The 15,552-nt window shown below is 38.4% G+C and overlaps 1 protein-coding gene across 3 annotated transcripts in view; it reads right to left on the minus strand.

Annotated features, from left to right (window-relative positions):
* Positions 1-1,111: 1,111 nt before the first annotated feature.
* Positions 1,112-15,552, minus strand: part of KDM7A (lysine demethylase 7A) — a 94,171-nt gene continuing 79,730 nt past the window's right edge. For all 3 annotated transcript variants that reach the window (XM_063641652.1, XM_055284214.2, XM_055284215.2), the window contains exons 12-20: positions 14,082-14,291; positions 12,097-12,221; positions 11,079-11,233; positions 9,761-9,858; positions 9,126-9,274; positions 8,782-8,990; positions 6,292-6,374; positions 4,049-4,322; positions 1,112-3,436 (exon numbers count right to left, since the gene is read on the minus strand). In XM_063641652.1, the coding sequence (XP_063497722.1) occupies positions 3,342-3,436; positions 4,049-4,322; positions 6,292-6,374; positions 8,782-8,990; positions 9,126-9,274; positions 9,761-9,858; positions 11,079-11,233; positions 12,097-12,221; positions 14,082-14,291 (1,398 nt within the window). In that variant the 3' untranslated portion in view covers positions 1,112-3,341. The remainder of the gene's footprint in view (positions 3,437-4,048; positions 4,323-6,291; positions 6,375-8,781; positions 8,991-9,125; positions 9,275-9,760; positions 9,859-11,078; positions 11,234-12,096; positions 12,222-14,081; positions 14,292-15,552) is intronic.

Below are 15,552 nucleotides of genomic sequence, written 5' to 3' on the forward strand. Positions count from 1 at the left end.
CATATTAATTACCAAGTTGAAGCATTTCTTAAATTGTGAAATTACTTTCACTTCTACAGTGGCATATCTCAGTTGAAACTAAAAAAGTCAGGATGTTTTTTAATGAACAGGTCCTCTTTTGCTCATGTTTGCTTAGAAGTGAAAATAATACTGCTAATTTCCTGGAGAAGATACCTTCAAGGGCAGAGACCACAACTGCAAATTGATGTTCCCCAACAGTACTACGTAGTGCTGGGCACACAGTAGATGTTTGATAAATACCTGTTGATCCCGTATAAATAAATACAGTAGACTATACTGAAAAGGCAATAATTAGGATTATTTAAAAATAGAAAAGTATTCAAGCTAAGTAATTAGTGATAAAGATGGACTTGTTTCCTCTGAGTTTATGATTTCAGTCAGAATCTTCAATTCTGTATGCTTAAAAATGAACTGATACTTATGAAGTTCAATGTATTTCTACAATACTGAACTACTACAAACTGCCAACTTTATATTGTTTATATCACTCATCAATATTGAAAAGCATAATATTATGTGACATTGTGAATTATAATCCAATGGATCCCAGCTGAAGAGTCACTTATTTGAAACAATACAGGAAAATTATCATCTATTACTATTATTAAAGTTGCATATGTTAAATCATAATTCTCAAATTTACATATTTGTATTTGCTTACAACTAGCTAAACACCATCAGTGCTGTCTTCCTAAGTTGCTGTGTCTGTATGGTATAAATGAGGTTCTCTATTACTGTTAAGCCCAGGTACTGGCAGCAGCTACCACAAAGTTCAGCCATTTCCTTGAGATAAAGGGATGCATTACGGCCAGTAATGTTATAAGAGGTTTGACCAGGAGTCACTGGATCAGTGGCTAAATTTTCACCAATTCAGAAAAAGACACATGGATTCTATTCGAGTGGTTCTATTACCTCACTGAAAGTTTTCTAACTTAGCCACTTATTAAGGGGCTAAAACTACCAAAAATGAATCCACAGTACCTTCACTTTAGAATTCCATACATGGGCTACTCCAAATTAGTACTTCTCAGCCTAAGGACACAGTGGATACTGGCCACAATTTTAATTCATAAAAATAAATTAAATTTCATTTTAATTCATAAAAATAAAGTTTAATTTTAATTTTTGTGGCTAAAGAAAAAAACAGAAAATACTCAAGAGTTGTGAAAAACGTAAAGGAAAAAAGAAAACCCAGATCATGATATAATAGGAAAAGGAAATTACAGCTCTTACACCTCTTATTTCTTAACCCAAAATAAAAACATGACTATTGTAACACCAACTCAGGATCTACAGAAAAGCAACAATCACAAGAATATACTGTGTGGGAAGGTAGGGGAATCAGTCAAACCCAGATTTTTGACATCCTGAGATAAGATGACTCTACCCATCTTTCCACTGGTTTTGGCATAGTGTAGACAGAGTTTACACGGGTTGTTTATAGACACTGAGGATTTCTATAAAAATTCTTTTTCCTGATACCCAGATAAGATTCAAACTTTGGTCCAGTCACTCTGAACCAGAAAGGCTACTTCATAAACTATTTCATATTTATCCCATGACATTTTGGAATGGGGACACTAAGAAGTATTTCTCTTTGAAAATACACATTTGAATGCAACCATGAAAGACGATGGTACAGACTTTTTTCTTCTTAGCAATTCAACTGATACTTAATAGAGAAGGGTAAGTCTTGCTATCTTGCTGAATAAAAAAAGACAAATCCATAATATGGCCATTATTTCTTCTCCATAAAAATAAATTTTATCTATTTGCCTATATTTTCTTTGTAGGAATTTGTAAAATGCTCTACTGTCAGATTTGGGAACATTTCTGCCCCACCCCCAGAAATCACTTATTTTTATGCCATGGATGGAAAAAAGGGAAAATATAAGCTACTATAAGCAACTGAAAACTGGCATTTAGTAAAAATCATACATAAAGGAGATAAATGAATACCTTAAAGTTTAACCAGATACTTAACCTCAATATGCAATGGTCAGGTTAGGATACATGGAAGAAACTGCCAAAAGCACCCATTTTACTCCAAATCCATATCTTAAGTAATTCTTTAGAAAATTAAGAAATAAAAAAAGTAAATACACACAAAAGATCTGTTCCAACATGCTTGCTTCTATACAACTTAATGTAGTATTAATCCTATTATATTACGGCTTATTATGCAGATTTGAATATCCTAAGTCAAATAACATTTTCCAACAAATCAGGTATGGAGAATAAAAGCATCATAAGGTATAACCTCCGCAGCAGGTGTCAGTCCTGTTGTCCAACACCAGCAGTACGAAGAAGGCCTGCTGTTACAAATGTATTTGGAAAAACTATAAACATGACAATTTAACCAAACTTATAATACTTTTCCCACAAGTAGGAAAAATATATTAAAGCTGTTCTCTTTGGGACCCAGATATCATCAGCAGAAATGAAAATGCAAAAGCCTATTTTTTTTTAATATTGAGAAGAAAATCACAATGTCAAACGAAATGAGAAATGAGGGATCTTTTATGGAGTTCTTACACATTGGCTACGAAAGTGTTTCCCTGCAAAGAGAAGAGTCTTACTGGGTCATCACAAAATGATGGGGAGTGCAGAGGGAAGGTGGGATATAAGGTAATCAACCTGGATAACAGTATGCACCTTGGATGTTAGCAAAAGCGAAGCTAATAGCTTATAAAAAACACATGAAATATATAAAATAAAATGATTTTCATATACATCTTAATTTAAAATAATTAATGCATCAAATCCCTGTTTAAGACTTTAACCTGAATATCAAATTTAAGAGTCCAGACTAGTTACTGTTACTGTGGCCCTTCCCCACATGTAACACACACACTATCAAAAATAATTTAAAAACCTTCACATTCTTACATCTAAATTAGTGAGATATTTCTCCAGAAATCTTCCAAATAAATAGCTTTAAAAAAAGAATTTAAAAGCTGTTAACTTTAAAAAAAAATCTGTTAAATAAATTATTGATAATTCTTTACCCTACCACTGAAAATACATCAAGACACTACCAACAACAAAATAAAATTCAAGCCCTGACAAGAGACCCTTTCCAGTTCAAGGTCTCTTTTTAAGGTTCTACCCTCCTCCTTCCTCTCCCCCACCAGGTCCAAAATGGTTATTGCTGAGTGGGTGTGGCACAGTGAAAATGCAGCATCAGGTTCATTCTGTTCTTCGGGCAGTGTTCTTACTATACACACAAACTGCTCCAGGCAGGAGGACAGCGGAAGCTCCAGGCTCCTGCACCCCTAGACTGGTCTCCAAAGGGAAGAATGGCTGCAACAGCAGCTCTGTCACACAAAGAAACGTGCATGGCCATTTCTGTTCAACTTAAGGATCTTCCCAAGACGTTGTTTGGCTGTTGCCATTCCTTTTTTTGGACGTTTACCTATAAAACACCAAAAGGACTGTAAATAACAATGAAAAGCACACTTAAGAGAGCACCTGGAAGACTACGGGGAGAGCTTTCTTTATGGGAAGTAAGCCCTTAGGTGTTCTGCATGGACAAAGTCATACTTCTGAACTTCCGCTGTTTAAAACCCTTCCACCTCATCACACTAGCCCCTCACAAGACTCACAAGGCTTCCCGCAGTCTGGTCTGCCTGCTCTTCAGCCTGGGCTCTTCCCTATCCTGCATTACACTATGCTTAGGCAACAAAACCGACTACCATTTCACAAATACCCCATATCCTGTTTCTCCCCTTTGTGCCCTGCCTCAGGCTCAATCCTCTGCCTTCAAAGCTGTCTATTCGGTCACTTTCCCCAATTCGGCCTGGCTAACCCCTGAACATCTGATTTTAGCATCTGTCTTGCTCCTCAGAGCTGACTTGGGTATCCTTTTTCTTTGTTCCCGTAGTAGCCTGTGTATACTGCCATCACTGTGCTGTCTACTGTGCATGAGATGTTGAACAACTTGAGTGCAGAGACTACACCTCGACTGCCATGATGACCATCACATACAGTCAGAAAAACACTTCCTCTATACATGCGTGAAAGTTACCTTTTGTTGCCTGGTTGCTGATAGGTGGTGGATTTGATGCCGGTCTCTTGGTGGGGTGAAGGGGCACCGAGAAGGAAGTTTCACCAACTGGCCTTTCTGGGCTTAGACTGCCATTACTTATCTGGCATGCCCCCGAAGTCAGGTTTGAATTCTGCATATACTTTCCATTCTGAAGGCCTGAGCCGCTGCTGTCCACATAATTCGTACTTTGTCCCCTCTGACTAATTTCTGATGACCCTTCCTTTTTGATGCATTTCTGGCTTCTACTTAGATCCTGAAGGAGGAGGAAGGACATGAGGCTGAATTTTTAGGGTTTAAATGAGGTATTGAAGCTCTCTATGCATTGGCAAAGTCAAGTGAGAGAAGAAACAAACTACTGAATTCTGATTTTCTTAACATCTATTAGCCACAGATGATCACTCCTGCATGATGTCGTCTCAGTAGCTCTGAAGGACTTGGGTCTTTAAGTTGCATCGTAAGTTAAGAAGGCGAAAAAGAGAGTGAGAGAAAACAATGTAAACAGGCACCACGCCTTACTTGCTACTCAGCTCAGTGAGCACACGCCACGCAGGGACCCTGAGCCGGGGGAATGGATGGATCTCCCGCTTCCTTGGCAAGTCACAGCTCCCTTGGACCTCTCATGTGTCATGTTCTTTTCTAGAACCTATCTTCTATCAGGTTCATCTCCACTGTATGTTTTTGCTAGGAAATCCTTAGATCCAGAGTCCCAAGCTTGGTGTTTTCCTTTTACTACAACTACTCTTTCAGTCTCTTAAGACTACCGAGTAAACTTTCAGGGGGCAAAAAAACCGCTACTGATTGGTGAGTCTTGAAATTAACTGAGAGGGTTATAACCGGCATTAAAAAGAGAAAGGAACAGACTAGATGTGAACAGAGTACACTACAGTGTGAATGTTTCATGAAACCAGTTTTCATTATGCTAATCATCCATCCTCTATGTCTTCATTTATTTTCAAAAACAATTATAAAAAGAACAGCCAGATTTAATAGCTCACATTACGTAATGAATCCTATAGTGCTAATAAGTGATAAACTTTATGACCAGCTACAGTGAGGCACTATAAAATCATACACTGAAAAGTAAAGTATAATGAGATTTCTTATGACCTTTGACTCTGGAATGTATCCTTCTAGTCAAAGAATGTATACTCACAAAGCCTTCCTTTAAAAAAAAAACTTGCTTCTTTTTCTTATGCAAGTAATTGCTTATTTAGAAAATATAGATAAGCCAAATTTAAAAAATTAATAAAAACCACCCATAATTCCACTACTCAGAGATTAATGATGTTCCATATTTAGGGGTAGAGTCTTTTCTGTCTATATACACAGGTGTCTCCTCCTCCAGGGATTTCAGTCCATTCCTCTAGTCAACTCAGGACTCTGGAAGATGGCAAAACCCAGGGGCCTTTTTCACTTCTGCTGAGGTCTTTCGGTGCCATGTGAAAGCTTTATTCACAAGAGATTTTTCCCTTCACTTCTTAACCAGTCGACTCATGTTCCCCTCTGTCTCCTCTTCCCTCCTTCCCTTTTCCCCCACAAATGTTTCTTCACTCAAAGGAGAACTAGAGGCAATATTTCTGCCTTTGCTGATTTACTTTCTTTCTTATGTATGCTTGGGGTAGAGAGGTTTGGCGCCCCACAGTGCCACATGAGAACTTTGATTCTTTCTTCGGCTGCCATTTTCCAAGGTTTGCAAAAAAAAGGTTGTATCACTTTTCTTGTTTGGTACTGCTGGTAAAGTTTTAGTTTTTTCAAAACTGCTATTTTGGGTTCATTTTGATAATGTAAGCAAAAGCTGTGTTTATCATGAATGTATTTTCTAGAAAGATAATCTGTAACTTTCATCAAATGCTCAAAGAAATTCGGTATCCAAAACCGTTCAAGAAACAGCATCAGAGATTAAAAAGATATGATATTCATCTTTTCCTTGAATATTTCATTCTAACCAGATATAACCTACAGGGGTTGGCAGCCAGTGGTTTAACTGCTTCCTTGAATAAATTATTCTTTTCCGGATCACATTCTATCAATGAGCCTTATGTTAGTTATCATTTCAGCATCTCTCAAAATGGACAGTTGTTTAAATGTGCATTTAACTGTAATTTTTTGGCTGCCTAGATCTAGCAGTTGATAACTGGTTGTCACAGTTTTAAAAAAGAAAGCAAAAACAAAGTTAATGACCATTTTAAATCTCCTTTTAACGTTTCAAACTTTGAATATACCTGAGGATTAAATCTGGAAGTATCAAACTGTTTAATCCAGGAGGAAGTCCTCAAGTCTGGATCTTCAGTCTTGACATGGTATCCTAAAGAGAAGTTTTAGTTTAATTAACTTTGCACAAACTTGATTTGAAATGACAAAATTAGCCTAATGCTTAAAAATGAAAGCAGGCTGGGCGTGATGGCTCATGCCTGTAATCCCAACACTTTGGGAGGCCGAGGCAGGTCAATCACTAGAAGTCAGGAGTTCAAGACCAGCCTGGCCAACATGGTGAAACCCCGTCTCTGTTAAAAATACAAAAATTAGTTGGGTGTGGTGGTGGACCCCTGTAATCTCAGCTACTTGGGAGGCTGAGGCACGAGAATCACTTGAACCCGGGAGGTGGAGGTTGCAGTGAGCTGAGATCATGCCACTGCATTCCAGCCTAGGCAACAGAGTGAGACCCCATCTTGGGGAAAAAAAAAAAAAAGAAAGCAAATTTATGTTGACATTTTACTTAAAAACACATTAACTCTTTAGATACTCATTTGCATACCTTTACCTTCACTATATGCCTTTCCCTCCAAAACAAAAAGTCACCAACTCATAACCTATTATGCTAATTCTTTCGATTCTCTCGAAGACTGTCTTCATTTATTCATTCATTAGCTAGTCAAGTGAAGCAGTGAGATGGAGAAGAAACAAATCTGTAATTGTTTGTGATCAATTAGTTATAAACACCATACTCACTAAGACCACCCTCAAAGCCTATCTTTATATGATGGGTTTTGGGCTAGATGCTGGAAGATCTACAATCAAATTCTTTTTCTTTTGAGACGGAATTTCGCTCTTGTTGCCCAGGCTGGAGTGCAATGGCCCGATCTCAGCTCACCGCAACCTCCGCCTCCCAGGTTCAAGTCATTCTCCTGCCTCAGCCTCCCAAGTAGCTAGGATTACAGGCATGCGCCACCACGCCCAGCTAATTTTTGTATTTTTACTACAGATGGGGTTTCTCCATGTTGGTCAGGCTGGTCTTGAACTTCCAACCTCAGGTGATCCGCCCATCTCGGCCTCCCAAAGTGCTGGGATTACTGGCGTGAACCACTGCGCCCAGTGATCTAGAATCAAATTCTATAGCCGCCTATTGTATATGTAAAACCAATGCAATAATTCTCTCTAAAAAAGGTATATTTTTCCACATAGAATAAAGGCAGGTATTTGCCTGAATTTTGCAGTATTTCCATAGAAGTGTTCTTTTCAAGAGACTAAAGGAAGACAAAATGGTGCAGTACAAAAAGAGACAAACCCAGATTTGAATTTGAGTTCTTCCATTACCAACACAACTTTAGGCAACTTATATATCCTCTCCAAACTTCAATTTCCTCTTATACAATAAGCAAAGACTTTGAGATCAGATGGTCCTGGCTTCCAATTCCAATACCACTGAATAATAGGTATGTGAAGTATGGACAAGTTAAATTAGTTTTACTAAGTCTTATTTCCTTTACCTGTAAAATGGGAGTAATTTTACCTACAAGTATTGTTTTAAGAATTAAGTGAAATAACCAGGCATGGTGGCTCACACCTGTAATCTCAGCACTTTGGGAAGCAGAGGCAGGAGGATGACTTGAGCTCAGGAGTTGGAGACCAGTCTGAGCAACATAGTTGAGACCCCGTCTCTACAAAAAAATCAAAAAATTATCCACGTGTGGTGACATGCATCTATAGTTCCAGCTACTTCGGAGGCTGAGACAGGAAGACTGCTTGAGGCCTGGACGTTAAGTTACAGTGAGCTATATTTGTGTCACTACATTCCAGCAACAGAGTGAGACAGTCTCAAAATAAATAAATAAATAAATAATAAAAAAATTATTTCAGTGAAATGGATGTCAAGCTCCTGGTATACAATTGATAATTATGTAGGATCAAACAGAATTATTATATAGGCATTCAATTTTAATATAGTACTATCTTCTCCCCAGTCCTCCTCAGGCTTTTTGGGATACATTTTCTCTAAAGGCACAAAGAAGAAAACACTATGTGGCATGCCTAACATTGCCACTGAGTCTACCCTCTTTTCCTAATACTTTTTTTTCAAGTAGGAGAAAAAATAGCCTCAATCAGAAAGAAACAGTTTAAAACTTATTTTTCCTCTCATAAAAGGAAAAAGGGCTGATTGTTCAAGCTTAGTTGACCATTTAAGGCACCAAAACACTCCTTCCACTCTGATCAAACTGTCTGTAAAAGGGAAATAATACTAACTGGCTTGCAATAACAATGGTAGAATGATGCTAGTGAACACAATTGTCAATCCCAGGCAATTTACATTTTGAGTTCTTCTGCTTCCATCTTACGTGATATGTCAGCATTGTGCTTTTTTTCTGGTCAACCTTCTTAACACATTTCCAATTAAAGATGCTTATTCATAATCTCTAACCTAAATGAGGATTATTGAGCCATTAAGTTGGGCAACATATGTTACTTTTTAGAGACTGATAATTTATGTTTCTTACCACATTCCACTGGTTTATCATAGCGATACAACTGCCTGACCTCATGGTTACTGCTATGGCAGCTGCTGGGATCCTGGAGAGAGTTTCTTTCACCACTGCAGTCTGTGCTTTGTATTTGCCTTTGTAAACACGTGGAATAGTGCAACCCTGCCATAGACAGCATGCCCTGAATAGCTTCTTCCTCTGTGCTCGTCGAGGTAGGACATTCCCTAAAGAAGAGATGATCCAAAAACACAAGAGTCTATTTTTTCTGATGACATTTTTGGTAAAATTTAAAACTAAAAAAAATTTTCACAGTATTTATCTTACAATATAATAAGACTTACTACTATCAGCAAGCCTACCTTTTAATTGGAATTTCACTTCTAGATGGCTTCTGGCTCTTTTGAAGGAAGTTCCTCATCACATTAGATTCCTCCTTAAAGTTGGATGTTATTTCTTGTTTCTTTTCATCACCTGAACTTTCAGACTCTTCAGTGGTAAAGATATTTTTCTGAAATAATAATTACATGGAAACAAAGCTACATAAGAAATTGACCAAGTCTGTACAAATGAATCCAAAGATTTTATACATCTAGAGAAAGTCAGAATCTTAATTATCATGGAATTATTTCTGTATTTCACATGAAAAAAATGATAATCTCTATTAACCACAGGAACATACTACCTTGATTAAAAAAATACACAGTATAGGCTTTAAGGTAAAATAAAATATAATCCATGAGAAATATGAACAAGAATAGTATAAGCAAAGGAGTCTCTCCCTCTACCCTTTCCAAAATCAGACAAAAGCTCTATGTCTCAAATGTGAATGGTCACATGATGGCATGTGTGTACACTGACCACCACAGAAGACCCTGTGCTACGTAAGTCAGACAGACAAGCTTTGAGAAAAGCTGTCATTTGCCTTCCTTCCAGAAGTTACGTGGTGCTCATCTTTCCATCAAATAACGTACAAGCCATGGGGTCTCAGGCGTACCAGTGCAGTGCACTCGGGTCCGGAGTCTTCTGACTCAGAAATATCAGAATATCCTGATGATCTACTCCTGAGTTCTGATTTCACATGTGTAAAAAACCCTGAAAAAGAATGAAAGGATGAGAAAAAGAGAAAGTCATTTGACTATGGTGAACAAGGTGACAAGGTGGTATCTAAAGTCCACCTAGCTTGTGATGTCTCTCAATCTCTCTTGCTCTACCCTCCTTTTTCACTTTTATTTTCTTCATTTATTTCTCCCCTTAAGGTCTTTCTCCCTAATTGGCCAAGATACAGACTGAAGTATATTCTCAAATATTAAGTGTGGTATTTCCATAATTATATATTCCTTACTTGGATGGATTGACTGTTTTATATTTCTTTCCAGAAGAAAAATGCTGAAACTAAAATTAGCTATCAGATGCTTTTCACACTTCTCCTTTTGCATTAGTTATATCATTAGAAAACAAAAAGATAACTTTCCCAAACGTAAAATGCATTCACGTAGATAGTGAATTCAACACGCTCATAAACCGCGCTCTTTCATGAGGCACTGATATAGCAATGGTTTGATGGATTCCTGTTGATTAGCACCTGGCATGTGTCACCAACTACAGCAGTGCCAATTTCACTCAGATTAGCAGGAACTGGGGTGTTCAACATGGATTAAATAATGTTAGTTATCTGAAACATTTATTTGTCAAGTACCAAAGTATTTATTTGAACTACTTTTTAAAATAGAAAGGAATACAGAGATCCTGAAATATGTTGAGAAATTAAAGCTTAATTCAAGGAAGAAAGACTTTAAGGAGAAGGAGGTGTTACTATTTTGCCATACTGATAACCAATTAATAACCCAGTAGAGGCCTTCTTGTCAACAGGTAATCACTTAAAACCACAATACATGGATTACTAACAGCTTCAGATTAGCTAATCATATATACTTCCTAATTCTGAAAACCATATACATGGTAGCTGAACTTATATATAAAATTAAATGAAACTTGAAACTTTTATTTTGGGGAGTAGAGGCCTATAACATGCATGAGCTTTCGAGTGACTCTTTAAAAACTGACTAGATAAGTGCATCTCTAACCCACAAACATCCCCTCACTGAGAACACCGCCCCTGGCCACTGGGCGTACACCTCACTGGGCATTCACGTTCAGCACTTCTCTCATTCTTCAGATTTTTCAAGACAGTTTTAGGGACACACAAGTTTTCTGCTATTATAAACTTAAGAACTTCAAAATTAGCAAGTTACTTTACATATTATCACATTAGTAATCAAAAGATCTTTAAAATAACCATTAAAAAAACATACTGTTCAGTGGTTTTTGAGATTCTTCATGTTCCACTCCCTCTGTTCCTGAACTCTCTTCTATCTTCATTTTTGCCTTTTTTGTCCTTCTTTTATCCTCTTCATTTTCACTATCTGCTGTATAAAGACTCTGATCTGCAAACGGCTGTCTTTCATCTCTGTACCAAGAAGGAAAAGTAATCAGAATATAGTGCAAGATTCTGTAGCCAAACAGTATTTATTCCCCTCTCCCTTAATTTACAAAGAGTAGAGAATTGAGACACTGTCCCCATATTTCAATCAACTGTGCAATAGTATGCACTAGGGATCTGAGGTTTGTTTTTTGTTTTTGTTTTTTGAGACAGGGTCTTGCTCTATTGCCCTGGCTGGAGTGCAGTGGCACAATCATAGCTCACTGTAACTTTGAACTCCTGGGCTCAGGCAATCCTCTCACCTCAGTTTCTCAAGTAGCCAGGACTACAGGAATGGCCACCACACCCAGCTAATTTATTTTTATTTTTTTGTAGAGGTGAAGTCTCGCTAAGTTGCCCAGGCTAGTTTTAAACTCCTAGTCCCAAGAGATCCTCCCACCTCGGACTCCCAAATCAACTTGGGATTACAGGTGTGCGCCACTGAGCTCACTACAGATTAAACAGGGGTCCCCAACCCCTGGGCCATAGACTGGTACCAGTCCGTGGTCTGTTAGGAACCGGGCCACACAGCAGGAGGTGAGTAGTGGGTGAGTGAGCATTATCACCTGAGCTGTCTCCTGTCAGATCAGTGGCAGCATTAGATTGTCACAGGAGTGTGAACCATATTGTGAACTACACATGTCCAAGAATTACACACTCTTTATGAGAATCTTATGCCTGATGATATGAGGTGCAACAGTTTAATCCCAAAACCATTCCCTGGCTGAGAAAAAACTGTCTTCCACAAAACTGGTCCCTGGTGCCAAAAAGGTTAAGGACCACTGGGTTAAATGAACAAAGGGAACCCAATGAAAATTAATCTATTTGATACTCTGATTTACTTTACATACTTAATTATTCTTCCATTTGTCAGCAGTAATCGTAGATCATTATCTTTCGCTCTCCATTCAGGTACCGTGGAGGATGGTTGGAGATGTTTGTTGAATTTTCCATTCAGTTTAGAGCTCAAGATGTCCTGAAGGTATAAATGCAGAACTTACTTACCATCCACCCTCAGGTAGCCCTGCTCGACTGATGGAATACAGTACACCACCACCTCCCCCATGGTCCTGCATCTCAAAGATACAGGCAGCCACCTAGGCTTGGTGATATGCAGCAGTATGGAACTCCAAAGTTCCTAAAGCCAAAATAAGAGTATGGCTCATGTTTCTGGAGGGCCATTAACCATGAAATGCATTCTAGAAAGTAAAACATAAAATATGCATAAAGTGAATTAAAAGAAATTTCATTCTTGCAGAAAGCTGAAAAAACTAGAGAAGCACTGCCTCAGAGTATTTTAGCTCTCTTCTTGCTTCTTCCTGCTGAAGTGCTAGTTACTGGGCCTTTCCATTCACCCATCCTTCATCTAATACCTAGTCAGCAACTTATAGGTCACCACACTGCTACCACTAGGAACAAGGGTCACCATGCAACATAAAGGTAGTAGCTGGGTTTTCATGCATCAAAAAGACTTCCTTTTCATAGTGATTTTCCCCTTAATAATAAATAGAACCTTTCATAATAAGCTTAATCTTCTCTGATGATTACAGTTTAGAACAGCATCATCTTAAAACATTATAATTACATACAATTTCAAATATTTAAGAAAGTTTTTTATATATATATATATATATATATATTTTTTTTTTTTTTTTTTTTTTTTTTCCTGAGATGGAGTCTCACTCTGTCGCCCAGGCTGGAGTGCAATGGCATGATCTCGGCTCACTACAAGCTCCGCCTCCCAGGTTCACACCATTCTCCCGCCTCAGCCTCACAAGTAGCTGGGACTACAGGCACCCGCCACTGTGCCCGGCTAATTTTTTCTATTTTTAGTAGAGACGGGGTTTCACCGTGGTCTCAATCTCCTGACCTCGTGATCCGCCCGCCTCGACCTCCTAATTTTTTTTTTTTTAAGCCAGGATCTAGTTATGTTGGCCTTAAACTCCTGGGCTTAAATGATCCTCCTGACTAGTCTCCAAGTAGCTGGGACTACAGGCCCACACCACAGCACCTGGTTCTTCGATCTTACTCATTTAAAATGGTTGCTTATCCTCTTCTTGGGATGTAAAAGTATGGATGATGCAGAGCTCACTACAAAGTCACTACCATGTTCTGCAAAGGCGCTACACTGATCTCATTACTGCCTCCCACTCTCCCCTTTGTCCAGTAGGCCAGCACTTCATGAAGTTCAAGAGTTTCTTCTGACAGTCTCCCAGTCTAACAGTCCTCCAGGCTGACTGCTGGCTCAAGTAGAGGCTTTCTGCATTTGCTCTTCCCTCTGCCTGTAATGCCATTCCTCCAATCACCAAGTAACCATTTGACTTCTTCCTATTTGTTACTCAGCTGTCGGTTCAAACCTCAGAGGCTCTCTGACCACCTTAGCTAAAGCAGCCAGCTTTACCCCATCCCCCTTTATTCTGTTGTTCTATTGTTTTGGATTTTTTTAAATAACACTTATCATCTGAAATTATATTATTTTAGTATATGTCTTTGTCTCCCCATCCTTCCAGCTTGAACTAGGATGGAAGCTTCATGAGGGGCAGGGACTTAAGTTTTGCTCACAATCTTCTCCAGAGCATAGAAGAGGAAGTGGTACTTGCTAAAGACTCAATAAACATATCAGCAATCGAATGAGGTCTATTCATTCAAATCCTACACTAAAACTTAGAAAGATTAAGCACCACTCCCTGTCACAGGCGTAACTACTGGATTGATCCCTACAATGTTGCAGCCAAGATTAGGTATCAACAATAGTCAGACTATTCTCTTATTATCCCTTTAAAGACTTTAAGGAACAGCCAAGTTTCTTTTTGTTGTCATGAAACATAATACTTGCCTCTTCCCATGGACACATCTCTAATCTTTTGAGAACCTCCCTTGTGTGGAGCTCTAGGATGTCTAGGTTAGAAGGAGTTCGGACATTATGATCTCGAAGTTTCCTCATCTTTCTTCGGGAATGGTATGGGGAAGTTGCTTCATTTGAAGATCGTGAAACTGGACACACAATAGGAATTCCCTGAGATTTAACTGGTTTGCCGTTTTCCTCCTTTAAGAATTAAAATCAGAGTATTTTTATGAGAAGGCTGCTACATACATATGTGACTAAATAATCATCCATAAAAATATTTTAGAAAACAAAAATCATTCAGTTTAACCATATAAACACAAAAAAGACTAAAAGGATTCCTAAGTTTCAAACAGCTTTGCTGAGACCTTTATATCCTTTCTCTCTCCAACATAATATACTGTGAACACATTTCCTTGATTTTTATTTTTTTTTTGACACAGGGTCTCGCTCTTGTCGCCCAGGCTGCAGTGTGTGGAGTGCAGTGGTGCAATCTTGCCTCACTGCAATCTCCGCCTCCTGAGCTCAAGCGATCCTCCTACCTTAGCTTCCAACGTAGCTGGGACTACAGGCGCACGCCACTGCACACCTGGCTAATGTTTTAGAGACAAGCATTTGCCATGTTGCCCATTCTTTTCACGTACATATTTGAATAAATTAGTAATTTCACGTACATACTTGAATAAATTAATAATTACTTTTTAAACCAAAATTATACATCTATGTAGCTTTAAAAATTAAATATTCTAAAAGCATATCATGAAAAATAGCAGTCTCCTCTTCCCCATTCCCTCTCATTCTCCAGAGGCAACCACTTGCAACATTTTTTTTACTGTGGTAACATAAACATAAAATCTGCTATTTTAACAATTTTTAAGTGTACAGTTTAGTGGTATTAAGTAGAGTCACAGTGTTGCACAACCATCACTGCCATCCATCTCGAGAACCTTCTCATCTGCACAAACTGAAACCTGAAACTGTACCCACTACACAATAATTTCCCATTCTCCCTTCCCACCAACGCCTGGCAACTACCATTCTACTTGCATTCTCTATGAATTTGACACCTCTAGGAACCTCATATAAGTGGAATTTTATAAAATTTGTCCTTTGGTGACTGGCTTATTTCACTTAGCAAAATATCTTCAAGGTTCATCCACACTATAGCATGTGTCAGCATTTCCTTTTTTAAATTTTATTTTTATTATTATACTTTAAGTTCTAGGGTACATGTGCACAACGTGTAGATTTGTTGCATATGTATACATGTGCCATGTTGGTGTGCTGCACCCATTAACTTGTCATTTACATTAGGTATTTCTCCTAATGTTATCCCTCCCCACTCCCCACAACCCATGACAGGTCCCGGTGTTTGATGTTCCCCACCCTGTGTCCATGTGTTCTCATTGTTCAATTCCCATCTATGAGTGAGAACATGCAGTGTTTGGTTTTCTGTCCTTGC

This window comes from Symphalangus syndactylus, chromosome 6, assembly GCF_028878055.3.
Source record: "Symphalangus syndactylus isolate Jambi chromosome 6, NHGRI_mSymSyn1-v2.1_pri, whole genome shotgun sequence".
Lineage (NCBI taxonomy): Eukaryota > Metazoa > Chordata > Mammalia > Primates > Hylobatidae > Symphalangus > Symphalangus syndactylus.